The sequence below is a fragment of the Macaca fascicularis genome, chromosome 2 (assembly GCF_037993035.2).
Source record: "Macaca fascicularis isolate 582-1 chromosome 2, T2T-MFA8v1.1".
Classification (NCBI taxonomy): domain Eukaryota; kingdom Metazoa; phylum Chordata; class Mammalia; order Primates; family Cercopithecidae; genus Macaca; species Macaca fascicularis.
In genome coordinates this window covers 155,344,505-155,370,615 of record NC_088376.1, presented here as the reverse complement: position 1 = coordinate 155,370,615, position 26,111 = coordinate 155,344,505, and the positions used below count along the sequence as shown (strand labels likewise).

The 26,111-nt window shown below is 46.4% G+C and overlaps 1 protein-coding gene across 4 annotated transcripts in view; it reads right to left on the bottom strand.

The window, feature by feature from the left end:
* Nucleotides 1-3,218: 3,218 nt before the first annotated feature.
* Nucleotides 3,219-26,111, bottom strand: part of RUVBL1 (RuvB like AAA ATPase 1) — a 42,881-nt gene continuing 19,988 nt past the window's right edge. For 2 of the 4 annotated variants that reach the window (XM_065539084.1, XM_065539085.2), the window contains 7 exons: nt 23,593-23,682; nt 22,629-22,778; nt 20,844-20,907; nt 19,258-19,456; nt 9,973-10,111; nt 4,722-4,813; nt 3,219-3,666 (listed from right to left, as the gene is read on the bottom strand). In XM_065539084.1, coding sequence (XP_065395156.1) covers nt 3,507-3,666; nt 4,722-4,813; nt 9,973-10,111; nt 19,258-19,456; nt 20,844-20,907; nt 22,629-22,778; nt 23,593-23,682 — 894 coding nt within the window. In that variant the 3' untranslated portion in view covers nt 3,219-3,506. The remainder of the gene's footprint in view (nt 3,667-4,721; nt 4,814-9,972; nt 10,112-19,257; nt 19,457-20,843; nt 20,908-22,628; nt 22,779-23,592; nt 23,683-26,111) is intronic. The other 2 variants (XM_045385604.2, XM_074033179.1) reach the window with 1 other exon arrangement.

The window sequence follows — 26,111 nt, the reverse complement described above, 5'->3', positions numbered from 1 at the left end:
AGGGGGATCCTAAGGGTCCTTCCAAGTGCCAGCTGTCTGCGAAAGGGACGGGCAGGCCTAGCAGGCTGCTTGCTCCAGTTTGACAAACTGTGACCTCTTTCCAAGTGGGCCAGGGATCAGGAACTCTTTACTGCCTGTTAGTCTCTTGGGTACCTGATGCAGCCACATGTGGGTCACTTCACCAAGTCCTCACATGGGTCTATGGCCTATGAACTTCCCACTCTCACATCAGGAAACCAAAGACTCACGAGGCTAGGACCAAGGGCCACACAGAGGAGGAAAATGCAATCAATGCCATGCCCTGCTGAGCCCCAGAACCGCTTGGTCCCCATCCACTGCGCCTCTGCCCACAGCCCTCCCAGAGCAGGGGGGTACCCCAGCTGCTCCGCCCAGGGCTGGCCACAGTTTCTGAGAGAGAGAGGTCGACTGGGAGTGCAACCCCACCCCCATTCTGTACCCCCATTTTATTATACAAATGGCTAAGAAAGGTTTGCTAACCAAGAAGTCACTTTCTAGTGTGAGAGCACGATCCACTTAGTCCTAAAAAACAAACTGTCCTACCAATCAATCTGGCAGATGCAACCCTAAGACATGTTGCAGTAAGAAGGTGTCTGCACTGAGAAAATGAGGCAGGGCACAAGGCGGTTTCCCTGCCACGGCCAGGGACGCGTCTTTCAAGAGCCCTTCCCAGTCTCACAAGTATCTCTGGGGCCATTAGCACATGAGACAGGGTGCTGGGATTTATGTGAAAATCCCTCCCTCCCTCTCCTCAGCCACCCAATTGGCTCCCTGGGTGGCACCCAAGAGAGCCTGGGCTGAGAGCCTGGAATATTCAACCACTTCCAATGACCAGCCCCCACCCTGCCTCACTTTAATATTACAACAATTTTTCACACTGGAGCTGAAATAGTGCAAAAAATGGGGCTGCTGTAATTGTTGTTAGATTGTGTGTCAGCCTGATAAGATGTAACAAATATTTTCCTCCCCACCAGGGTCTGTTTCCCTCTTAGTAATGGATGGAGAAACTTCTCATAGTCGGCGAGGGATCAGTCGTAAAAACTTCGCCTAGAAGATTAATGTAATAATCACAGACCTTGCTGGAAAAAAATAGGAGGAAAATTAAAATAATCTCACCTTCCTACCTATCCAGAACCATCTCCCTCACTTTGGAGCACAGACCAGTGAATTGGGCCAGCTCTCTGGGCACCACCTCAGCTAGGATACCTGAGGAGCAGGAACCAAAGGTCTGTGGCCTGGGAAGAGCGAGACCACGGTCCCCTCCTCACCTGGCTGCTCTGGATGTTGGTACCTTGGGCAGCCGAAGAAGACTCTGTCCCCACCCACGGCTGGGAGATCTGCTGTCAGCACCACTTCCATCCTGTTCCTTAAACACCATGAAAGGCTTGGGGCCCAAGTGAGAGGCCCTGCTGGAGCAGAGGCCTGCCTGGTTCTTGTCCTCTAGGTGGGTCACCTTCTCCACACTGGACCCCGCTTCCTTCACCTGCCTGGTAGAAAGGTCAGATCTTGACAGCTCCTAGCTGCCACTAAATGCCAACACAGAAAGAGGCAGTATGGCCCCCAGGTGTTAGGAACACAGGTTCCAAACAGCCTGATTTCAAATCCTGGTTCCGTCTCTCACTAGCTGGGCAAGGGACTTGCCTGAACTGCCCCCTCCTCCTCTATGGAAGTGGACTTGGAAGTGGGCTAGCACACCTATCCCAGTCTCACAGGCTACCGTGAAGGCAACATGGAACGCAGAGTGTGAACACAGTCCCTGGTGCAATAAGCTCTTGCTGCATCTCTCTTCTGTTTGTCTAACATGGCTCGAGTGGGGAGGCTAAAGACAAGTGCAGCCTCAGAGGACACTGGCAGCCAGCATGGGCCACATGCACAGCTGACTCCATGAAGGGTCCTACCACCACTGCTGTGCATGCCAGGGTCCTCAGGGGCCAGGCCCAGGGAGAAGATTCACACTGGCAGCAGGGACAGGCTGGCGCCTCTCAGGCTAGGTGGGATCCCCAGCATCATCTCCGCCCCCTCCCACTGTCCCCTTGACATGACTACAGGGGACTGTCCCTAATGGAAGGACAATGCTGCTTGCCCCACAAGGAGCTCATTGTTAGTTTGGACTAAAGCACTGAACCAAGATGACCATCCTGGTCAGCCCTGCCTCCCATATCATAACAGCACAGAGATCCAGTCTGAACTTGCACAAGGGGCAAGTGGTAGGAACAGTGTCCGGGTGCTCAGCCCTACCTCAGGCACCACAGAGCCGGCAGGGAAGGACAGGCGTGGCAACGGCAAGAACGCAGCGCTCATCCTACTGGGAAGGCACATTCCAGTCAAGTGCACTGCCCAGTGCTGCACTTGCCCTTGCTGCTTACTTAGTGGGTGAACCCAGAGATGCGGCCAGAGAGATGGGGACACATCAGAGGGACACACGAGCCAACTGACAGAGCTCTCACTGGCCAAAGCTGGCTCAATTTGAGCAACAAAATAAATCTACTAAAGTATACGATGAACTTCCATGAGTCCATTCTGATACAATCTTCCATGCAGAATCCCAAATAATTTTGGTAAATACTCAGTTCTCTAGAGGTGAGCATAACCGCCACCCTTTAAGTGTGGGCTGCACATAGTGACTTCCTTCCAAAGAAATCAGTATGGAAAGGCAGCACAGAGTAACTTTACAGTGAGAAGACCCCACAAACATGACCTCAGCCATCAAGGGTCAAGGTCACCATCAACGATGAGTCATGTTGTTAGCATGTGACGAGAACCACACATGGTATGATGTGATGAGAATTGCATTTCACCTCTGTATCTTCCTCTCCATAACCCACAATCCCAGTCTACTCACGAGAAAAGCATCAAGACAAACCCCAACTGAGGGATGTTCTACAGAATACCTGATCAGTCCTCCTCAAAACTGTCAGGGTCATCAAGAACAAGGAAAATGTAAGAAAATGTCACAGCCAAGAGGCATCTAAGGAGACATGACAACTAGTTGTAATGGGTTATCCCGGATGGGATCCTGAGACAGAAAAAGGACATTAGGTAAAACTGAGAAAATGTGAATGCAATATAATAATGCATCGGTATTGGTCATTCACCGTGACAAATGTGCTATCTGATGTAACATGTTAACAAGAAGGGAAACTGGGTACAAGATACATGGGAACTCCCTATGGTATGTTCACAATGACTCTACAACTAAAACTGTTCTGCAAAGTTTATTTTTAAAAAACTTAGAATAGAGAGAGAGAGATTAAAATAACCTATGAAGATTTATAGAAAACACACCAGGTAAGGAAGGGTTCTTTCAAAGCAACCACAGGAACAGTTATGATAATTTAAAAAGAAATGCTTTCCACACTGAACTGACAGTGCTGTAGACCACGCCCTGAGTGGGGACGGCAGCCCCAAGCCCAGGGGCGAGCGCCCACAGGCCAGACCCAGGCCAGACACACCTGGGGAGTCTCTTGCTGCTGAAAACCTCAGCCATCTCACTTCATGTACTTATCCTGCTGATCAGCCAGGATTTTGGCAGAGGACTTGGCATCATAGAAAAGCTCACTGATCTCTTCGACGTGCTCTTTCTCGATGCTGTCCTTCCCGTTGATTTTAGCAAGCAAGTTGGCCGGGGTCAGCAGCTGCACTGAGTACCTAGAGTGGACAGAGGCCAGGGCTGGAGTGAAACTGGGGCCACCGAAGCCCGTTCCCCCAAATCAGCAGGCAGCACTGACACCAGGAGCAGAGCCCAGTGCTAGGCTTGTGCCAGCTGATATGAGCACAGAAAAGGGGAGACAAAGTTGTCACTTCTCAGAGAGCTGTAGTCATTACCCCATCAGAGAGGGGCCAGGAGCCACCAAGAAGACATAAGTGCTATTCCCCAAATCTTTAGTACAGTCTACAAATCCTCCAATAGGAAGTAACATCACTGCTACTGGAAAAGGACTGCAAACTTAAATGTATACAGGTGTCCAACAGATAGGGATATTTAACATGGCAGGGAAACAAAAACACAGCCAGCTGGAAGTACATGCCCATCCAAAGGCATGAAGACTCTGCCGTTTTAAAAAGTACCCCTTCATCCAAACCTCATAGCTTGCATTTCTGCCTTCAACCTCAGGAACAAGAACTGACTAAAGGGATGTAGGGAAGGGCTGAGGACTGTGAAGCAATGATTTTACAATGAGTCAGGCCACTGTGAAGGGACATGCTCTGCAGGTCCTGCCTTTGAGTTGCTGGAGAACTGTCTATGTCTGCGCTCCTCCCTGGCTCTCCATACCCACCACCCAGACATTTTTTATTTGCTTGATGGTTAAATAAATCAAAAAAGTTAAAGATTTACCAGGCCTCATAACATCACTGGGAGAACAGGAGCCAGGGCCCTGGCTAATTAGCTGCCACATGGTCCCTACTCTCTAATTCTATGCATCTTCTCTGCCACAAGAAGGCCCAGGGTCAAAGCACTCCCACCAGAGGGGAGCATCTGCTGCAGGCCACAGGGACTTCACCCTTACTCTAGCTTGTTAAACACCATCAGATAAATCCTCTGCATTTGAAACTCAAGTGCCCTGGCACCCATCACGCCAGGAAGAGCAGATGGATACAGTCCTGTGCCCTAGGAAGGGATCTGCCTTTATTGTCCAGAATGACCCCAGTGAGAGCCCTGGCTGTGCTGGGGAGGCCCCGGCGGGCCCAGGGTACTGGCTCACCTCAGTGTCGTCTTGGTGCCAATCTCCCCCAGGTGGTTCAGTGCCTCCTCACTGATGTTGATTCCCTCCGTCTGGGCACGGATTTTAATGATCTTTTAAAGGAGAAAAAACATGATCAACAGTGACTGACCTCAAGTGTCCCATTTCTAAAGTGCTTTAAAGACAATGTTGCTCAGTATTTCTCACTGTGCAGCATAAGAGAAATCAAGACCTGGGCTGGTGGGCAGGAAGCAAACGCCTGCCCAGCACTGCCGGCCCGGCACCCTCCAGGGGGCATGTGCAGCCCCACAGTATGCATGAATAGCATCACAGCCAGTATGCTGTGTTCAACTGACTCAAGTGTGGCTGGTGCCCCAGGAGGTGTGCAGCTTCCAAGTGGCTCACTCTTGCCTCCATGTCCTTCCCTCCCCTGTCACCAGGCAGAGAACTGGGGCCTCTTCTAACCTACCCTGGGCTCCCACAAGGGCTCTAACCTACCTCTCCAGCATGGGCACTACCACCTACAAGCACTCAGGCAAGAAGAGACATTTTTTATTTGCTTGATAAATATGATGGTTAAATAAATCAAAAAAGTTACTTTTAAAGATTTACCAGGCCTCATAACATCACCGGGAGATATCTAATCTATCAAGAAGAGGCTGACGCTTGTTGCAGTTTGAAGATCTTGGTAGAGTTGGAGGGGAGGCAGGCTGTTGGCGGGGATGCTGTAACACGGTGGACCAGGATCCTGCAGGCGTACCAGCACTGAGTGATAAGGGGCAGCCGGGATAATGATGTTGTGTGTTGTGGAGCTGAGATAACTGCAGGACTTCGAGCCGCATATAATACAGGAATTTTTCACTTTGGCAGCTTCGTAAACAAGATATCAAGAAGCCCTTGTTGAAATTAAAGCCATAAAAGCACACCCAGTGTAGAGGCACAGGAGCTGGGAAAGACTGAGTCCCAGCTTCAGCCTTCCAGGAGGGAGGAGAGCCAGAGCTTTACTGAGGTGGCCACATCAAGCCTCGCTTGTCAGCTCTCCAGGCTGGGACCCTGCGGGCAGGAGCTGCAGGGGTGGGGAGCCCAGTCTCTGATGATCCTGGCTGGGCTGGGGGGACAGCACGTCGGCTGCCCATAGATGGGAAAGGCCTTGGAAAGCACCAGCAGGCCAGAGCGGCTGCAATGAGCCGGGTGAGGGTGAAGTGCTTGGCCAGCAAACACTCTGGGGAGGCAGCCCCTCCACCCACAGCCACCACTGCTACAAGGTGCTGTCTGAAGTCTTCCCTTTTGTCAAGATGGGCTCAGAACTCAGATCTTTGTACAAAATGTGCTGATTTTGGCCGGACGCAGTGGCTCACGCCTGTAATCCCAGCACTTTGGGAGGCCGAGGCAGGTGGATCACCTGAGGTCAGGAGTTTAAGACCAGCCTGACCAATATGGCAAAACCCCATCTCTACTAAAAAGACAAAAATTAGTTGGGTGTGGTGGCATATGCCTGTAATCCCAGCTACTTGGGACGCTGAGACAGGAGAATCGCTTGAACCCGGGAGGTGGAGGTTCCAGTGAGCTGAGATTGTGCCATGGCACTCCAGTCCGGGCAACAAGAGAGAAACTCCGTCTCCAAAAAAAAAAAGAAGGTCCTGATTTCTAGATGTCAGCAACTTGTTCAAATATTTCACAAACACTGCATAGGCCACATGAAACTTATCTGCTGGGCTCATGGGTGAACTGCCAGGGTGTGAGCTCCACTGAAACAATCTTAGCTTGTGCAGGAGGAGTTCCACTGTTTGAGATTCAAAGCTAAATGCAGCTGGGCAGAGAGGGGCCCTCTGAAGTTACTGGATGGTACAAGGACAATCAAGAAAAGGAAATGGGGGTGACTCCCTGCTCCATCAACAAAACTCCCCTCTGAACACAGCTTCAAGGTAAAAAAGGCTTCTTACTCACAGCTGGGACTGAGGAAACTGCCAGGTCCTGCCAAGAAAAATGTCCCCAGAGGACCTTCTGAAACTCCAGGGAGATGCAAATATTGAATCCTGGAGCCTGGTCACAGGAGACAGCTTCAGCCTAAGCGTCTCCCCTTCAGTGAGCTGCACTGAATCTGCGGCTCAGCTTCCAGAATGTCAGGGACACTCTGCTCTCTCTCTCACTAGAGCAGGTCAAAGCAATCGTGAGAGCGTCCGTCTCAAGCTGCTCGAAAACGGACAATTCATAAATGAGATCTTTAATCATTTAATAACCTGCAGGGATAGTTTATGAGGGTGTCGGCTTGGATTGCAGAGTACACAAGTTACATCGAGTTTGTTTAAAAACCTAGCCCAGGCTCCAGTAAAAATGCTGAGGTTATTGCCTGGGCCAGTGGGAACAAAGCCACGAGTCCTGACAGAAAGCCTGAGGAGAGGCCCTCCTGACTAAGCCAAGATAGCCCTAGCCCAGAGCTGGCCTGGCAAGTCACTGTTCTAGAAGCACAGTGCAGAACATTCCAGACTGCTTGGGCCAGGAGCTCTGGGTTCGAATGGCAGCAGCAAGGGTGAATTAGCTCTGAGTGGTAGTCCTGACTCTGCTGCTTACTCTCCACATGGCCACAGGACCCTCATTCTTGGAGCCTCCAACATTGGCTATTGCGAAGCTGTTGTACGTTGTACGTAGAGGACCCTAGAGGGTACCTATGAAGCACACAAAGCTATGAATACAGTAATAACAACAGCAATGGGAAGGATGGGAGGGCCCGTTATTGCCAATACCTCACGAATTCTAATGACAATCTTGCAAAGGAGGGAGCAGATCTTTCACTTAACAGAGAAGGTAGAGGCTCAGTGAGATGCACCAAATTGCTCAAGTCATTCAGTAGGCAAATGATGGCCTCAAAATACTACTGGTGTCTCTGGTCCTGACCACATCTGTGCTGGGCTGCCTTTTTTGGCGGGACACACGGGGTTTTAGACCCAAAAGTAAGGTGCTATGTCCTGCAGTAAGAATGGGCCAAGAATTGCCTAGGACTCTGTTTCTGCTTCTGCTTCTGTTCAGTGAATGCCTTGGCTTCAACCTGGCAGTCACCCAAGAGCAAGACACCCTTACTTGGCAATGAGGCCAAGATGAGATGGTCATTGACACCATCTCCTAAATAACATATACAATTGCTACTATGAACCATAACTGCTTCAGTAATTTGCCAGTGCTGGTTACGAAGGGAGATCCGTGACTCTCCTGATGCATCCCTACAGCACTCCTGCATGTGGTCAATAAGAGATGCCGGCAGGTCCACGCTGGACCTCCAGCCATGGGAGAGTAGCTGAAGTGCTGGGAAAGGCCCACCCCAAGGAGAGGCCCTGACTGCTCCAAAGGAAAGATCCTGCTCACAAACTGCCAGAGGAAAGCCACCTCACAAATCCTGATGACAATGACATGAGAGATTTCTAGCAGCAGGGAAGTTGAGTGGCACAGTGATTAAGAACACAGGTTTCTGGATCAGAAAGCCTGAATTACAGCCAGTCCTGTTACCTGCTAGTCACTGACTAATGTTATGAACTTGGGCAAATTAGTTACCCTAGGTCTCAGTGTCCTCATCTGTCTTTTTTTGAGACAGGGTCTCACTCTGTTGGAGTGCAGTGGCACCATCACAGCTCACTGCAGCCTCGACCTCCTGGGCTAAAGCGATCCTCTCACCTCAGCCTCCCAAGTAGCTGGGACTACAGGCACACATCACCACACCTGGCTAACTTTTTATGTTTTGTTGAGCAGGGGTGTCGCTATGTGGCCCAGGCTGGTCTCAAACTCCTGAGCTCAAGTGACCCTCCAGCCTCAGCCTCCCAAAGTACTGGGATTACAGGTGTGAGTCACCGTGCCTAGGTAATGTCCTCATCTTTTAAAACTACTGGGTAATGACAGTAGTTCTCCCTGCCTCATGGGTTACTGGGGATCAAATGGAATCAAACTGGCCAGGCATGTCCTGTTCAACACGATGCTTAACAGAGTGCCATGCTCTGGTGAAAAGACAAGGTCCAGGCAAAGTGCATCGAGATGTCACTGCAGCCCCAGCCTGCTCAGCATCTCCAACCATGGCTGCACGCCAGAGTCCACCAGAAGAGAACATTTGGGGCAAGGGTGGGCAGGGCAGAGGAAAGAGCGCAGCACATACCACCTCTGAGACACCAATCCAGGGTATGTACCACTGAACAGATGGCCTGGGCTCTGCAGGGCACTGCCTGGTTTTGCATCCTGGACTTACAGCTCCGTGACTCAAATGTAAAAAATAAAACAGATGGCGATCATACGGAATACCTGAAAATACCATTAAGGTGACTAGAAATTCCTAGTCCAATGATTCCAATGCTTGGCACTTAGTTGTGCTCGAGCTGCACATCAAGCAAGAGGCAATTCCTACAGAGACCACTGGGACTGTGGCCCTTTGGATAAAGCCCACGCTCATACATTCCTGTCGTCTCCCAACTCCAAGCCTAACCCAGATTCAGCTCACGCAGACTTATGGGCATGCACTGTGTGCCAGCCACGGAGCTAGATGCTTCCAGGGGTCCTTCAATGAAGCCTCTTATTATACGATCAGTTTCACAAACTCTATCTTCAGGTGCTCTTCTAAGCTGTATGATGCTGTCTCGCCATCACCTCTGTGGACTTGGCAGAGGCCCTCAAGGACTCTATTGCAAAGCCACAGACCTGCCCAGGGGCAGCCTCCAAAGCTGCCGAGAAACTTGTCATTCGTCATGCTGTTTACAACAGACAGGCTCTGCTAGGACACAGGCACTGGCCTCTTCCAGGTCAGGGTGGCTACATTCTATACCCTGCTGGAGCTGGCTTGCTGTTGGTTCAGGTGGAACAGTGAGCCTGGCCTTGTCCTCCGAGTAAAAAAGGCCACAGGCATAGTCTGGCCTGGTCACCAAAAGGCTATCACTAAATCATATTTTATTGCCTCCTTTTTATAGAGCTGGTAGCTTCCCTAATGGCTATCATCAAATTGATTTTTTCACTAACCTTTTCCTAAAGCTTATCAAAGGGGGAACAGCAGAAAAGCGAACAGCCAAGACAGGGAACTGAGCTTCTTTTGACACTTGGGGCAATGTCTAGTTAGCCCAATCCATCTTTCAGATGGGGAGACTGAGACTCCGGAGTAATGTGAATTGCTCAAGGCCAGTAGCTAAGTGGTGAGATGGTGAATGGCAGCCAGATCCAAGCCGCAGATACCGTTCTGCACAGCCATCAGTGAACACTGGGAGCAAATGAGAGAAGACAGCAGGAGGGAAGAAGGGAGGCTCACCTGTTTCATTTCCTGTGGAGTATACAGCATGGTCCGGATTATCATTACTCGGTCCAGAAGGTCAAGAGGGATGCCGTGAGGGGATGTGATGTCCTCAGTGCCTCTGTAAGGGGCAAAATTAATCCCATCACCTAAGCCTCTGTTAGACAAGAAAGGACACTGGAAATACAGATCCAGCATTCACAACACAAGCAGCTGGCTAGGCAGCCTAAGAATCAGAGCCAGGACCACAGTAAACAGACTAACCTCCAGTGGCATAAAAACAACTTCAGGCTGGGCGCGGTGGCTCGCACCTGTAATGCCAACACTTTGGGAGGCAGAGGCGGGTAGATCACCTGAGGTCAGCAGTTCAAGAACAGCTGGCCAACATGTTAAAACCCTGTCTCTACTAAAAATACAAAAGTTAGCTGGACATGGTGGTACACACCTATAATTCCAGCTACTGGGGAGGCTGAGGCATGAGAATCACCTGAACCCGTGAGGCAGAGGTTGCAGTTAGCTGAGAGTGTACTGCTGCACTCCACCCTGAGTGACAGAGTAAGACTCTGTCCCAAAAAGAAAAAAAAAAAAAAACCAACTTCATTATCTTGGTAATCATCAGTATCATAGGAAAACTGGGAAACAGGAAAAAACAATAACTAAAATCATACTCAAAAATAATCATCTAGATATCTGCCAAACTTTCATATATATACAAATTATGTAGTATAATACATAGTATGTACTATATATTACATATAGTACATATATGTACATATATAACTATATACTATATATAATACTCTATAGCATAATTTTACAAATTATACTAAGTATGCACATATTTTTTTGTTTTTGTCCATGTTGCTTCAGTCTTCTTTGCTTTGTTTTGTTTTGTTTTTGAGACCGGGTCTTGTTCTATGGCCCAGGCTGGAGTGCAGTGGCATGATTCTGGCTTACAGCAGCCCCAGACTCCTGGGCTCAAGGGCTCCTCCCACCTTAGCCTCCCGAGTAGCTTGGAGTACAGGTGTGAGCTACTGCACCTGGCTTGCATCAGTCTTAATACTTATGTTTAATATTTACTTAACAATCCATTAAATATTTTACTTAACCCAAATCGTTAAGCATTTAGGTAGTTTCTCAATTGTTGCTATTATTTTTATTGATATTTTGATGCATACAGTCATAAGCATTTCCTTAGCAACTGTTGTAGTGCCTGACAGAACCCTGAATAGCTACTTGAATGAATAACTATCCTAATTTATTCAGCTACATGAGTTATCTAATCTCACAGGATCATAGCCACTACCAAGTATTCTCATTCTGAAACATTTTGCTATTTTGACAGTTTAGAAAAAGAGGGAAAGGTAACACCTTGTTTAAGTTTGCATTTCTTTGATTACTAATGAAGCATTTGAATGTATTCCCATATATATATATTATTTTACTTCTTGTTGAGAAGGATCCAATCCCATCATTTGCCTATTTTTCTCTTGAACCCTTAGCCAAGCCACAGGAATAACAGCCCAGGGGAGGAACCTTGCCAACCCACCAGACCCTGAGGTGCACTGGGCAGTCACTGGTGGCACACGGGGCCAGCCTTCAGCTGGTGTTTGGAAGCCCCATGTGCTGTGGGCTTCTGCCTTGGCCTCTGGGGGTCATAACAACAGAAAGGCTACACTTCTGGCACTCTTAAACTCGTGCAGGATTGTACAGTCTATGGTTATAAGTAATGAATATAACAAAGAATTAGTCATGTCAACTGGATTTGTTAGTATCTGAATATTTGGTTTCAAAAACAAGTAAGGATGCTAAAAATTTAACTTTAGCAAAAATAAAATCTAATTGTTTAAATTCTATCCAGTTAATTGAGGTATAAAAATACGTATTTATGACTGCAAAAATAAAATGCAAACAAAATATATGCTAGCACAGGATGAACCCTGAAGACATGCAAAGTGAAATAAGCCAGAGACAAAAGAACAAATATTTTATGGTTTCTTTATAGGAAATATCTATAGTAGGCAAATTCATAGAGACAGAAATTAGCCAGGCCTGGTGGCATGTGCCTGTAATCCCAGCTACTCCGGAAGGTAAGGCATGAGAATCACTTGAGCCCAGGAGGCAGAGGTTGCAGTGAGCCAAGACTGTGCCACTGCACTCCAGCCTGGGTGACAGAGCGAGACCCTGTATTAAAAGAAAAAAAAAAAAAAAAGACAGAAATAAATGAGACGTTACCAGGATCTGAGGGGAGGTAGGATTGGGACTTCGTGCTTAATGGTTACAGAGTTTCTGTTTTTGAGATGATGAAAAAGTTTTGGAAATAGTGGTGATGGTTTTGGAAATAGCGGTGATGGTCATGCCACACTGTGAATGTCATTAATGCCAATGAATTATACACTTAAAAAAAGTTAAAATGGCAAATTTTATGTTACACAAATTTTACCACAATAAAAACAATTCAAAAAGAGAATAAAATGCTACATTAATGAATTGTTAAGTCCAATGCAAAAAAATTAAAATCTTCAAACTAAATATGGAAACAAACTAATAGGAAATACAAATATTAGTTAACTTTAGAAAAAACTTATCTTTTTCCAGCAACAAATGTCTTTTTAAAATTAGGAAGAATTATAAAGATGAAATTCTGTCATGATTCAAATCTCAGTATTTGGTGTACCTGTAACCTTCACATTAAGCAAAATAACCTTTTAAAACTACATTTAATTTTTATTTTTTAATTCTATTTAGGCCATAAGCGTTTTTTAAGTCTTATTTGAGAATTCTTTTGGGAATTCTGAGGAAATTGTAAGATCTCAATTTTGCCACATTAAAATATCCCAAGGACAAAAATATCCAACATTCTACACCACCCACGATAAATCACAACAAACATAAAAAGTTTAAAGAAGAAAAGGTTAGAGAAAAATAAAGTAGTCCCAAATCAAACTTCACAAGGACAGAATTTATAGAAATGCATTAATAACATTTCTTATAGTTTTCAAAGTCTATTAAAAGGCTGCCCAGTGGTAAAAAGGAGTTTGATGAGGAGAAAAACAAAAGAAAAGGCTGCTGAGGACTGCTAAGCATTTTTCAGGAATTAAAGACCAAACATTTTTGAGATTTGTCCAAGCTATGAATCTGAAGTAGAAAGTTTCTTCTAGAAACTGTATTAGTGGGAGATGGTTCCAACTGGTGATGCTGCTGAGTGGGCTGGTTGAGTGGAGCCCCCATGTGCCAGCAGCAGTGCTGGGCCGTATGCTGACCTCAGCAGGAGCTAGGGGGCGGGGAGTGGGGAGGATCACAGTTTAACAAGGCAGCCATAATGGTAATGTTATAAAACTGTTAATAAGAAGCTGGATAATAATTACATTATGGTAAATCTGCAGATTTATTCTTGCATCTTAGAAGTTCATTTCTGGCTTTGGCCTCAGTCTACTATTAATTTTAACATTTTACCATTCAGCAATTGTCCAAACTCAGCCATAAGTGAGCTTCCTCCAGATAGACAGTTTGGAGCTATGAAGCCACAGAACTTAATCTCCTTGGAATCCAATACAGCATTATCTATAGGAGCAAGACAAATGTACTTCTAGAAATGTATCCTACAGATACACCACCACATGTGCAACATGGCTGACTCATTTGTGACTACTTTCCTCTTACAATAACTCTTACAATAACTGTGACACTGTGGATGTTTTGGACCAAATTAATTCTTTTTGAAGGGCTGTCCTATGCATTGCAGGATGTTCAGCAGCATCCTTGGCCTCTACCCACTAGATGCCAGGCACTTCTGAGTCGTGTTAAGTAAAAATGTCTCCAGACATTGCTACATGTCCCCAGTGGAACAAATCTGCCCCTGGTTGAGAATCACTACATAAATGCTTCTTTATGTAATCCTATAACTACAGGGACACAGATAACACAAAGCTTTTCTGCTGACAGAAAGCGCAGTAAAAACACCTCTCTGGGTAATGTGATGGGTAACTCACCTAATATCCACTTAACCTTGGGCTCAGTGGGCACACAGTAAGAGTGCTAAAAAGACAGCCATTTGATTTTCTGATGAGGCTGCCAAAACAATTCAATAAAAAAAGAACAGTCTTTTCAACAAATGGTTCTGGGACAACTGGATATTCACATGCAAAATAATGAAGTTGGACCAACCCCTTCCTTATGCCCTACATGAAAATTAACTACAAATGGATCATAAGCCTACACATAAAAGTCGAAACTATAAAACTCTCAGGAGAAAACACAAGCATAAACCTTTGTGATTTTAGATTAGGCAATGGGTTCTTACACATGAAACCAGAAACACAAACAACAAAAGAAAAAACATAAATTGGACTTCATTGAAATTTAAAACTTGTGTGTGTCAAAAGACACTATCAAGAAACGGAAAAGACAACTCAAAGAATAGGATATTTATAAATCATATATAAATGATAAAGATCTAGTATCCAGAATATATAAAGAATTCTTATAATTCGACAACAGAAAGACAAAGAACCTGAATAAAAAATGGGCAAAGAATGTGAATAAACATTTCTCCGAAGACAATATATAAGCAGCCAACAAGCACATGAAAAGACGCTCAACATCCTTAGTCGTTGAGGAAATGCAAATCAAAACCACAATGAGATATTACTTCATTACCCACTAGAATATCTATAATCAAAAAGACAGACAAGTGCTGGCAAGAATGTGGAGAAACTGGGACCTTCATACATTGCTGGTGGGAATGTCAAATGATGCAGATGGCTTTGGAAAACAGCTGGCAGTTCCTTGAAAGGTTAAACAGTTACCACTGGACCCAGCAATTCCACTCCTAGGTACATAACTGAAAGAAATAAAAACCATGTCCACTTAAAAATGTTGTACATAGGCTGGGTGTGGTAGCTCACAGTAATCCTAGCAGTTTGGGAGGCTGAGCCAGGAGGATCCTTGGAGCCCAGGAGTTCAAGACCAGCCTGGTCAACAAAGTGAGACCCCATCATCTCTACTTACAAAAAAAAAAGAAAGAAAGAAAAAAAAAAAAGTTGTACACAAATGTTCAGAGCAGCATTATCATAATAACCCAACAACCCAATGTCCATCAACTAATGAATGGTTAAATAAGATACACTATTAAATATTCCATATAATAGAATACTATTCAGCTGGAAAAAGAAATAAGTACTACGCATACTACAACATGGATGAACCTTGAAAACATCACGCCAAGTGAAAGAAGCCAGTCACAAAAGACCAGATTATATGGTGCTATTTATACAAAATTTCCAGAAAAATCAAATCTATAGAGACAAAATTGATTAACAGCTGCCGGTAGATGGGGGGTAAGGGTGCAGAAGGGACGGTGACTGTTGATGGGTACAGTTTCTTTTTGGGTTGATGAAAATGTTCTAAAATTGATTGTGGTGATGGCTGCACAACTCTGTGAATACACTAGAAACCACACAAAAAATTGTATTTTGTATGAATTATGTCTCCATAAAGTTGTTTTTGTTTTTTGGTTTTTTTGTTTGTTTGTTTGTTTTTGAAACACTATCTGCCACAGGGTTACACTGAACAGAGACCATACTGTTTCTTTTTTCTTTTTTTTTTTTGAGACGGAGTCTCGCTCTGTCACCCGAGCTGGAGTGCAGTGGCCGGATCTCAGCTCACTGCAAGCTCCGCCTCCCGGGTTTACGCCATTCTCCTGCCTCAGCCTCCCGAGTAGCTGGGACTACAGGCGCCCGCCACCTCGCCCAGCTAGTTTTTTGTATTTTTTAGTAGAGACGGGGTTTCACCGTGTTAGCCAGGATGGTCTCGATCTCCTGACCTCGTGATCCAGCCGTCTCAGCCTCCCCATACTGTTTCTTAAGTCTTGATGCTTTGGTGCAACAAAGTGACTTTCAGTGAGAAACTCCTACAAGAACTCCTAATCCCAGGGGCTATACCTCAATATGAAAAGAAAATCTCCCAGTTTGCAAGCTGGGATCAGTGCTGGGCTCTCATCTAACAGTTCAGGATCCTGAGCTTGGAAGGGAAGGCACTTCTTACGGTGTCAAGTTAGGGAAGAGCCAGGCAAGCGGGCAACAGAGCTTTGCCTCCCTGTCATCCATGGATGGACCTTTCCCAGAAGGAGTCTGGAGCGTCAAGAGGCCCAGGGACAGGTGCTTCTTCTAGAACGGCTCCCACATCAGCTGTCCACAGGGAGAGGTGACCTAAAGGATTTGGGGGCTGCTTGTCAAGGTCAGGAGGGGCTATAAAGAGGCTTCATGCCTTTCTGGGTTCTCAGAGATCCCTGAGGCCAAGCCATGTCCACAGGGCAGACCAGGCAGGGGCATGAAATCAGCTTCCAAGAGGGCAATACTCTAGGACTGGCCTGGGTGACAACTTTGCACTCACTTTTTCTACTCTTCACATAATTCTGCAAAAAAGGTGCTGATATTCCCATTTCCTGATGAGGATGGTAAGATTCAGAGAGGTCAAGGAACTCGCCTGGGTCATGAGCTTCCGCATGACTCCAATGCCTGTAATTTTTCCATGTGGGAACCAGGCTAGTGCTGGAATTCATGCTCCATAAAACACAACAGCCATCAGAGAGTGGGCTCACTTCTGAGGCTCAATCCACAAGGGTCATTTACACAGGGAGGGGTGAGCGGCAAGAAGCTGAGAGGGAGCGTACACCACCTGGAAAAGAACACTCCTAGAGGCTGCATTTTCACAGCAGTCTGTTGTCAGCATTCAACAGTTTCCCACTGCCATCTCCAGGCAGTACCCCATCAAAGCTCCATCCCCGCTCACAGCCCAGGGGCCACTGGGAAGCAGTGTGGGAGAGCAGTGAGAGCATGGAGTTTGGATCCAGACGTTCCTCTGGGCTCAGGTTCCAGTGGCAATACTTTCTAGCCTATGGCCTGGGCAGGTAACCTCCCATTTGAGTCTGGAGATAACCTCAGCTGCTCACAGGGTTGTCAGGGTGTCCTGGGAGGACATGAGATGGCCCATGTAGAGCGCTCTGGATAGTTTCTGACACAGAGGAAGCCCTCAGTTAGTCACCTCCCTTCCCCCTTCCTTTCCTTGAGAGCTCTAGAGAGCAGATGTGAGTCTGGCGGGTAAGGAACCCCTGTAGTTCCCCTCTAGGGGTGGAGTCTGTGGGAAGCACGTCAGATGGCTATTATTGTTGGCTATTACTTTTCTCATCACCATGTTGACATTATTATCACCACTACAACAAATTTCCTATTAGAACACAGTGCCAAAATTCTCTTTCAGAGCAAACAACCGAATCTGGGTTGCTTGAACCGACCTGCCTAAAGATCCATGTTCCGAGCGCCTTTCTTCCACTTGGGTAACTGCAGTCTGGCAAGGAGTCTCCACAACCTCTAGCAGCCCTTGATCAAATCAGCCCAGATGGGGCTGGGGTCAAATCTCCCAGGTTTCAGGCTGACCAGAGCTTTGTCTCCACTGAGCAGGTTCTGAGATCAAGGCCACCTTTGTGTGCACCTTAGTCCTGAGTGGGATGGGACTGAGAGACCTTACTTCTGGGGGTGAGAGATGCCAGGCTCTGTAGGCATCTGTAGGCATCTGCTGGGTTCCCTACTGTGGAGGGAGGGAAGCCTATTAGCAGAGCTCCCCAGCAGGGGGCACCATCTGTCCAAGGCTGAGCCCTTTCACCAGCTGCACTGTCAGGCTTCAGCCTGGCCTGGCCAAGGCTAAGAAAGTCCAGCCAGCCACAGGCATGCCAGGCATACCAGGCAGAAGGCCCACATGTATCTGTCTCCAGAAGCTGCCCAGGTAGCCAGCCATGCTGGATCTGGCATACACTTTCTCTCCAAGACTTAGGAAGCACTTATGACAGTGGTCTTGTCCAGAGAGCATCATGGACGGGGATTCAGAGTAGCTGCAAGATGCTGCCACATGGACTTGAATCATGCATTTGATTCCTAATTGCAAGTGAAAGAAACCACATGAGTGGGAAGGCCTGTTGCTATACTGCAGTGCTCACAGCACTACAGAACCCCCTCTGTGGGGCCTACCCAGAGCCAGCAACACCAGAGTTTGCATGTTTTTTTTTTTTTTTTTAATTATTTTTAGAGATGGGGTCTCGCTGTTGCCCAGGTGGGAGTGCAACAGCTATTCACAGGTGCAATCATTGCACACTACAGCCTTAAACTTCCAGCCTCAAGCCATCTTCCTGCCTCAGCCTCCCTAAGAGTACACTACAGGAGTGCACCACTGTGCCCAGCTTGGACAGTCTTAACAATAAAGCTTCTCTATTAAGAGCAAACTAAAATCTTAGATAGGGCCCACCATCATTCAGAGCTGAGTTAGGTAAATCAGCAGTTTTGATTTCAAACTCAGTTTGGCTCCAGCTGTGTCCTGAGATACTCATGGGCCACAGGGTGTCTATCCAACTCCCACCGCCTCCACTGCCCTGAGCATGCAGCCTCAGGGACTTTGTCCGCACACTACTCTATTGCAGGCTTGAAAAGAGGCCCCTCATTACCCACCTTTGTGCCCCAAGCACCGCAGGGACCAGGCACTAATGTTTAAACAGGATGACAGAAAACCAAAAGAGTAATAAAACTACCAGGTACTGGGAATACTGACACTGGGCTTGAGAGATGGGAAAATGGGATGTTCTCTAGGACCACGAGCCTGGAGAGTGCTTAGGAGAAAAAGCAACCCCAGGAAGGTCCCTGACCCAGCTTTGGGCCAATCTTGGCAGGATGAGCACCATAGGAACACTTGTCTTCAGGGGTCAACATCTGCCCTGCCCAAAGGCAGCCAAAGGGATGGGAAGGAGTGGAGCGGGGGGATGGAAAGAACCAGTGTGGTTCAGAGGTCTGGGATAGAAAGAAAATGCTGGTTTTGTTATCAGAAGGAGCTGGGTTCTTATCCTGTCTTTTTGATGAGGGACAAGTTATGATTCCAGTTTCCTTATTTGAAAAATGATGTCAATAATGCCTACCTCTCAGAGTGCAGGTGACGCCTGAAGACGTTCATGTGTATAATGTCATCAAAGGCTAGCCCTGTCTGATCTCACCTTTGTGCACGCCAATTGAATGACCAGATTGTAGTATCACACCCCAGAGATCACATGGGAGACCCTCATCATGAGTGAAAGGGCAGCTGCTGCCTTTGGTGACTAGGGAAATGAGACCAGAGGCAAGCCACTTGGCACGTTTTCCTTCAAAAACAACGTGACCTCCCCTCATCCCCATTCCACCTCGTGGGGTTTAGCGAGATCCTGAGGAACAAACGAGCCCAGCTGGAAGGTAAAAAAGCCTTGTGGCTGGCAGGCAGCCATCCTACCTGATGACACAGTTGCCTCGGTTGGATGCAAAGATGACGATGGGGGCGATAGAAGACTCCAGAGCGCGGTGCAGGTAGGTGAAGCACTCAATGTCCAGCATGTGGACCTCATCAACAAACAGCACACCCGGGACCAGCTCAGCAATGCCCTGGTCGATGTACTTGTTCACCACCTTATTAATCTCCCCTCGAAGTTTGTCTAGGAGATGCAAGGATCGGCAGGCAAGGTCAGCACAGGGCTGGGAGAGACTATCGCCTTTTCTCCTCCACCTGAATTCAATCCAAACCCATGCTGGGAGCCTAGTTTTCCTACTAGCTATGTGATCCCTGACAGGGTGTGTCCCCCCACTCCAGGCTTCAGTGTCATCATCTGAACACAGTGATAATCACACCTAAAGGTCACAAAATTGGTAGCCTCCCCCAAAAGATGTGTTTGGTTAAATGTAAAAAGGTAGCACGGGTGTTCTGCATGGGAATCCCTTCACAGCACATGCTCACTGCTGTCACACTCCCTACCATGCCTTATCACCTCCCACACACCCAGTGTAGCTCTGTCTGATCTGGGAGACACTGGAGTTTAGGAGCCCTGAGTGAAATGAGTTTTCACATGCAAATTTTCCTATTCTATACTCAGTAAATGACCCTTTCTTTTGGTCCCATACAACAATGCTTAGGTTAATTAACTTTCAATCAAGTGCCTGGAATAAGGAAGTGGGTGCTTTTAGAATCCCGAGCAGAAACCTTCGAGGAATGAAAGGCTCTGAAGAAAGGCCCAATCTCAGAGCTCCTAGAGGGATGAGTCTCTCAAAAGTTACATAACCCAGCTAAGGTCTCAGTGCTCATTTTCCAAACCAGCTCCTGTGTTATTGTCAGGAGGGAGCAGCTCACAAACAGAAAACTGGAAGATCTGAGGCAGCGTCTTCCACCAAAGGCACGAGGCCGGGATTGTCCGAAGAGGATGCACACTGAAAATCATGTGAAAAGAAAGAAACTGCTCCTGACAACTCAAACAGAAAGGTCTCAGATTGCTGCCCTGGCTAAAACTTTAAAGATAATATTTGCTTTAATGTTTAACTAACATCTTAAAGTGACGTAATTGTAGGTAGAATTAGAAAAAAACAGCAACAGGAAAGCTGGGAAGAGCCGCAGGGTAAAATAAAGGTTCACAGGAGAGCAGCAGCAGTGTCCCCTGTGGAGCTCTAGGAAGAGCCCACGAACTGGGCAGGGCAGTGCGTGGAGCTGGTCTGTGAAGCTGCCCTGTGCTCTACTAGGGAGGGGCTGACAGCACCAAGGCTCCAGAGTCTGTGCTCGGGCAGAGCTGGGCGAAATAAATCCACATTTCTGGGGCCTCATAGGGACCAGAAACTGTGACTGCAGTGGGGCAGAGACCACACAGTGTGCTTGCTGTATGGCTGCCTAAATAATGCCAGAGACTAAGGCTAGAGTCAAGCTCTGAACTATGAGGAAGAAGGAACTGTTCTGAGGCATTTTCTCAGGGCGGATGTGCTCACAGAGCCGCAAGGGCATCTCAGAATGTAGGGCCCTCCACCCTGCCCCTTGCTCGCAGGCCACGCTGGTTCTCCTACCTGTGATTTCTGTCTTCTTTGGCTTCATTAGCTGGCCCATCATGGACAGGATATCTTGTCCCCCCTGCATAAGAGAAGACTTAGAGTCAGTGCTGCTTTGTAAGGTGACTACAGAAGCCTCATCCCCCTGCATCCCACTCATCAACTCAACATGGGATCCTGAGGTAAGGAGACCCCTCCTCAAAGCCTGAGGAGCTTCTAAACACAGAGGAATTTTTAGAGGTTCCCTTGACCTGTAAGAATCAAACAAAATCCTTTCATGGTAAGTATAAGCTCCGTGGGGCCTGCCCAGCCTCCTTCTCCAGCCCTATCTTTTTCCAATCCCTTGTTCCTTGATTAGCCACATGAGACTACCAGCCCTGCCCTGGACACCCGCAAGCTCTTTTATGACTCGATGCTTTTGAGTCTATTCCATCTGCCAGGAATGCCATTCTCCTTCCTAGGAAGTTCCCAGTCATTAAATTTGACCCTAACCAGACTCATGACTTCCTCCCAATGTTTCTGTGCCTTTGGGGACACACGGACTACAAGAGTAAGTATAAAGAGTAAGTATAAATATACCATGATTATACTGCTGTGCCTCCTCTCACTAGATTTGACCACAGGCTTGCATCAGCCTAGTCCTTACTTAACCTAGAGCTACTCAGTCTATGGGCCCCTCCCTGTGGAATGGCTGACTCCATAACAGGTTCACCACTCACCTGCATCCTCCTATGGGCTCCTAAGAGTGCAGTCAGCAAGAGGAAGAGGCTGGTGTTTGGTCATTTGTTCAGCATTTAGTGATCACCTGTTAGTTACCAGGCCCTGAGACACAGAAGTGCTCACTAAATGCTGAATAGCTAAAGGCAGCAAATGTTTCCTGTCTGGTCCTCAAAACTGCCTTGCCAGGTAGGAGAAAACTCAAAATCAGAACCCTAAACCACAGAAAACCCAGAGACCCAAAGTGACAAATTAACCAAGCTGGTCAGTGATGGAGCAACACAGTTCCTGACTTCTGACTCCCAGCCCAACACTCTTCTCAGGTCAAGGGCTCCCAGGAGTTCAGTTTGCGGATGGCCACTTCACCAACCGAGGGGACCTGTTGCTCCAAAATAAGTCTTCAGTAATCTCTTGACCAAAGCTCCAAGGAACAAAACACCCACGGATCAAATTTCAAGTCAGAAAACAAACTATTCCCTAATAGTGAAGAGGTCTTTTTTAGGATGAAGAGGAAACCAAACTGCAAGACCATCACAAGAAACAGTGGTGTCTTGTTTCTTTTAATCACATATTTCCTACAAATGCTGTAAAGTGATAACATCCTTTCCTACATTTTACTAGTCAAGGCATAAGTATCCATCTGCATGAGAAGCAGACAACAGTACCAGCTCAAAGCTAAAACACTGTGGCTTTTGCTAAGCAGGGGGAAAGAAAGAGCTTTGTCAGGCTTTCTGAAATCCTGTAACGGGCTCACAGAACACTCCTGCCCTCCTGCCATTAACACCCAGAGAATCCCAGGCGTGAGCCCACTGCTGGAGTAAAGCCATGGAGGAAGCTGGCTAGCTCAGGGCCAGAGGCTTGGCTGGGATAAGAAACAATACACATGAAATCATCTGTGACTAGAGCATTTGAATGGGAACAAAGGAGTCCCTCGTAGCTCATGTCGATGTTAATTGCTGAACATTACAGATAGAAAAGGACCGTCTGCCTCAAGAAAGGCAGCAAGACTCTGACAATTCATTCTCAGACCTCCAGGCACATACAAAAGGGCTAGTGTGCCAGGTCACCCAGGCATTGAGGCAGTACCTGGGGCCGTGCATTAGCCACATCCAAGTCATGCAAAGTCACATCTTGGATGATTTCTTTCTTTTTGTGCACATCCCCTTTTGGCAAGGGGACATACTCTTCAGCTTCAAGGTCGAATTCTGTGGCATAGGTATCACACCTGCCCTGCCTCTGCAAAAAGAGAGAAAAATGAGTGCCTGGTGAGTTTTCACTGCCAAGTCCCCAAATGGCACAGGGCTAAGTGAGATAAAGGTCTCAGTTCCCACTGCAGGCCTGACAGCCTACTTGACAAACTCCAAATATGCCCCACTCCCTTGCTGCCAAGAGAAGGGAGTTATCTGCTCATCACCTGGGCTCCAAAAACTGGGTTGAAAAACACCTGATACTTTCTCCCAAAATCCTTTTTCCCTTCTTTCTTTTAACTGTATGCAATTCCTGATAAAGGGCAAATCCAGTAGATTAACTGGAGGCGGAGGAGCTGCTCAGACTCTTTTGTAGGTGAGTGATTTATTGTTGATATGAAGTATTATGCCCATCCATTAAACAGTGAGGAACACTGTACAGGACCCTGAAAATCAGATAGAAAAGAATGCCAACGAATGCAGCGTTCCTTCCCACATGCATATATCTTGGGAAGAAAATACCAAAGAGATAAAAGGAAGATTAAATACACTGCACATTTCAATTTGAAAATGACTAAAGTTGTTTTGGTTTCTCACCCTGTCCTCCCCCTCTGAACAGGTTTTAGTATTTTTTCTAACAGACTGCCTGTTTTAATCGTGAGAAGGTTAAAGAATGAAGATAAAAGGAAGGCAAACTTTATTATACATAAAGGGCCACTAGTTGACCTTCCATCAGCCTCTTAACAGACACCAGCCCCTCCCCACACACCCCATACCCTCTGAAGAAAACAACTCCCTTGTCACGTAGGTATTCTCATGGCAAACAAATCAGGGACAATGCTGTGTCCCAAGGAAGGCATTACCTTCACAGCCCCACTGTTGGCTTCTATGTAAATCACATCTCCAGCCTCTACTCGCTCTTTCTGCAAACTTTCAAAAATGCTGGGGTCCAGCTAAAAAAAAAAAAATGTAAATCAGAAGTGTAATACATATTCCATTTCCTTCAGACACCATGTAAGGTACCTTTTCGTAAGGGATCTGAGGTAGCTAGCAAGTGCATGGAGAAAGGCTGTTCTGCATGTGCATGTATACTGGGACCTGCAGGAATGTGAATGCATGAGTACCACACAAGAGACTGGCTCAGGGACTAAGCACATCAGGGAGAGAATAGGGGGGCCAGTATACCTGCATCCCTGTGTAACAAGCATGAGAGGGACACATGGGACACCTACTCTTCTCTTTCCCTTGATTCCAAAGGCTATAAACTGGCAGCAGCGTTTTTATAAGGATGGTCCTGGCTGCCCTGAGATGGGCCCACACTGGCAGCAGCGTTTTTATAAGGATGGTCCTGGCTGCCCTGAGATGGGTGGGCCCGGCCCCCACTGTCCACAGGACCACAGGCCCTATCACCCCCTTGAGATCATCATCCCTGCTTCACTCCTTCATTTGCCTCACCTCAGGTGGGGTGGAACTTTCTGCAACTGAAGTACCTGCCAGCACCTGCTTACCAATCTCAAGGCTGGCATCTTGCAGGGCCTATGATTTTGGATAAGGTTCTCAGTTCTAAGTTTCCTCATCTATTGCACCCTGGTGCAATCACAGATGTATATAGTAATTCAAAGAAAAGCATAAATGAGAATCTTTCCCAAGCCTTTTGATTCACATCCCAGTGTTTGTGCCCTTGGGTCTGCCTGCTTGTATCTCCAGGAAAGGAAATAAGCAGATTTGGGGAACTGTTGCTTTTCTCCAGATTCTGGTGACCCTCAGTGATTAACATTCTAGGACAGCTGCCTTTGTAAGGATTCTGTAGTTAAACATAAGTTTCTTGAGGTCTTCATGGAGAGCTATGTGATATAATGTAACTATGGTGGAAAAAAACTTGGGCTTTGCCCCAAACAAAATTAAAAAGTAACAACCCAGGGCTTGGTGAAAGAAGCCAGATACAAAAAAAGACATACACTGTATGTTCCATTCATATGAAACGTCCAAAAGAAGGCAACCAAAAGTAGATTAGTAGTTGCCGAGGTCTATAATTGGAATGGGGAATGACTGTAAATGAGCAGGAGGATTCTTCTTGGGGCGATGAAAATGTTCTGAAATTAAGATTGTGGTGATTGTACAACTGTGAAAATACATTAAAATTCCTGAAATTGTATACTTAAAATGGGTGAGTTTTATTTAAAATGCTATCTCAATAAAGCTTTTAAAAAACTACCACCACAGCAGCAAACCCAGGGCTCTGCCTCTCCTTGGCTGGCTGGGGACAGCAGCCCCTGGCAGAACTGCTGTGAGCCTGTGCGCCTAAGGACAAAAGTGGGTGAGGCCCTCAGATAAGGCCTGGTACGAAGGGGTTAGGAGTACTAACGGCATTCTCATTGCGAGGACTCAGAAGACTCCTTCAGACTTGAATATCCACCAAGTATTTGAGCACCTTCTATCCAAACATCTTGCACATATTCTAAAAGTACCTAAAAGTATTCATTTTGGAAGAAAAATTTCATCTTCTCCTCTACATTATTTTTGTAAAGAAGCTGTACAAAGCAGCGTTACAAATAGCTGAAATTTAAACTGTATGCCTTATTTTATCTGTCCTACATTGGAGAATATACTTCTTTTTTGCCTCAAGCATTTTTATACCGGTTAATTTCCCAAATGAATTGACTGAAGATGTAATTACTGGAAAGGTGGCAGATGCTACTGAGAAATCTAATTAATTCAGAATGGAAGTGACAAGGGGTAGGTATAAAAGAGATATTTGCAGAGGCAAGCTCCTGAGATTGAAACCCTGTTAGGAAAAAGAAAAATGGCCCTTTGAAGAAGTGACATTTTTATGATCTCCATAAAGCAGTGACCAAGAAACAACCTTAGAGAATCAAAGAACCATAAAATCGTAGAACAGAATAAAGATGGAGAAATTATATGGTCAATTTCCTGCAGTTTATAGATGAGAAAACTGAGTCCCAGAGAGCTCAACTGACTTCCAAAGGTCACACAGCAAGCTGGTGGGCAGACGGCACAACAGTTAGGGCTCAGAGGGTCAGCTCTGCCACCTGACTGGCTGGATGATCCCAGGATAACCATGTAACCTCTTTATGAGCCTTCATCTATAACATGAGGGAAATTATACACACACACACACACACACAAATATATATACATATAAAATTATGAATGACAATAAATGAAATGTTTGTTGAAGCACTTAGTCCAAGGCCTGGCACATACAATAAATGAGAGCTACAACGATAATATTTATTAATAATAATAAGGCAAAGCCTAAAATCTGTACTGTTTCATTTCTCCAAGTGAAGGCTCTCACGATAACATTAACAGCTATCATTCATTAGGTAACTCGGTGCCACACCCAAAGCCATAACCCTGA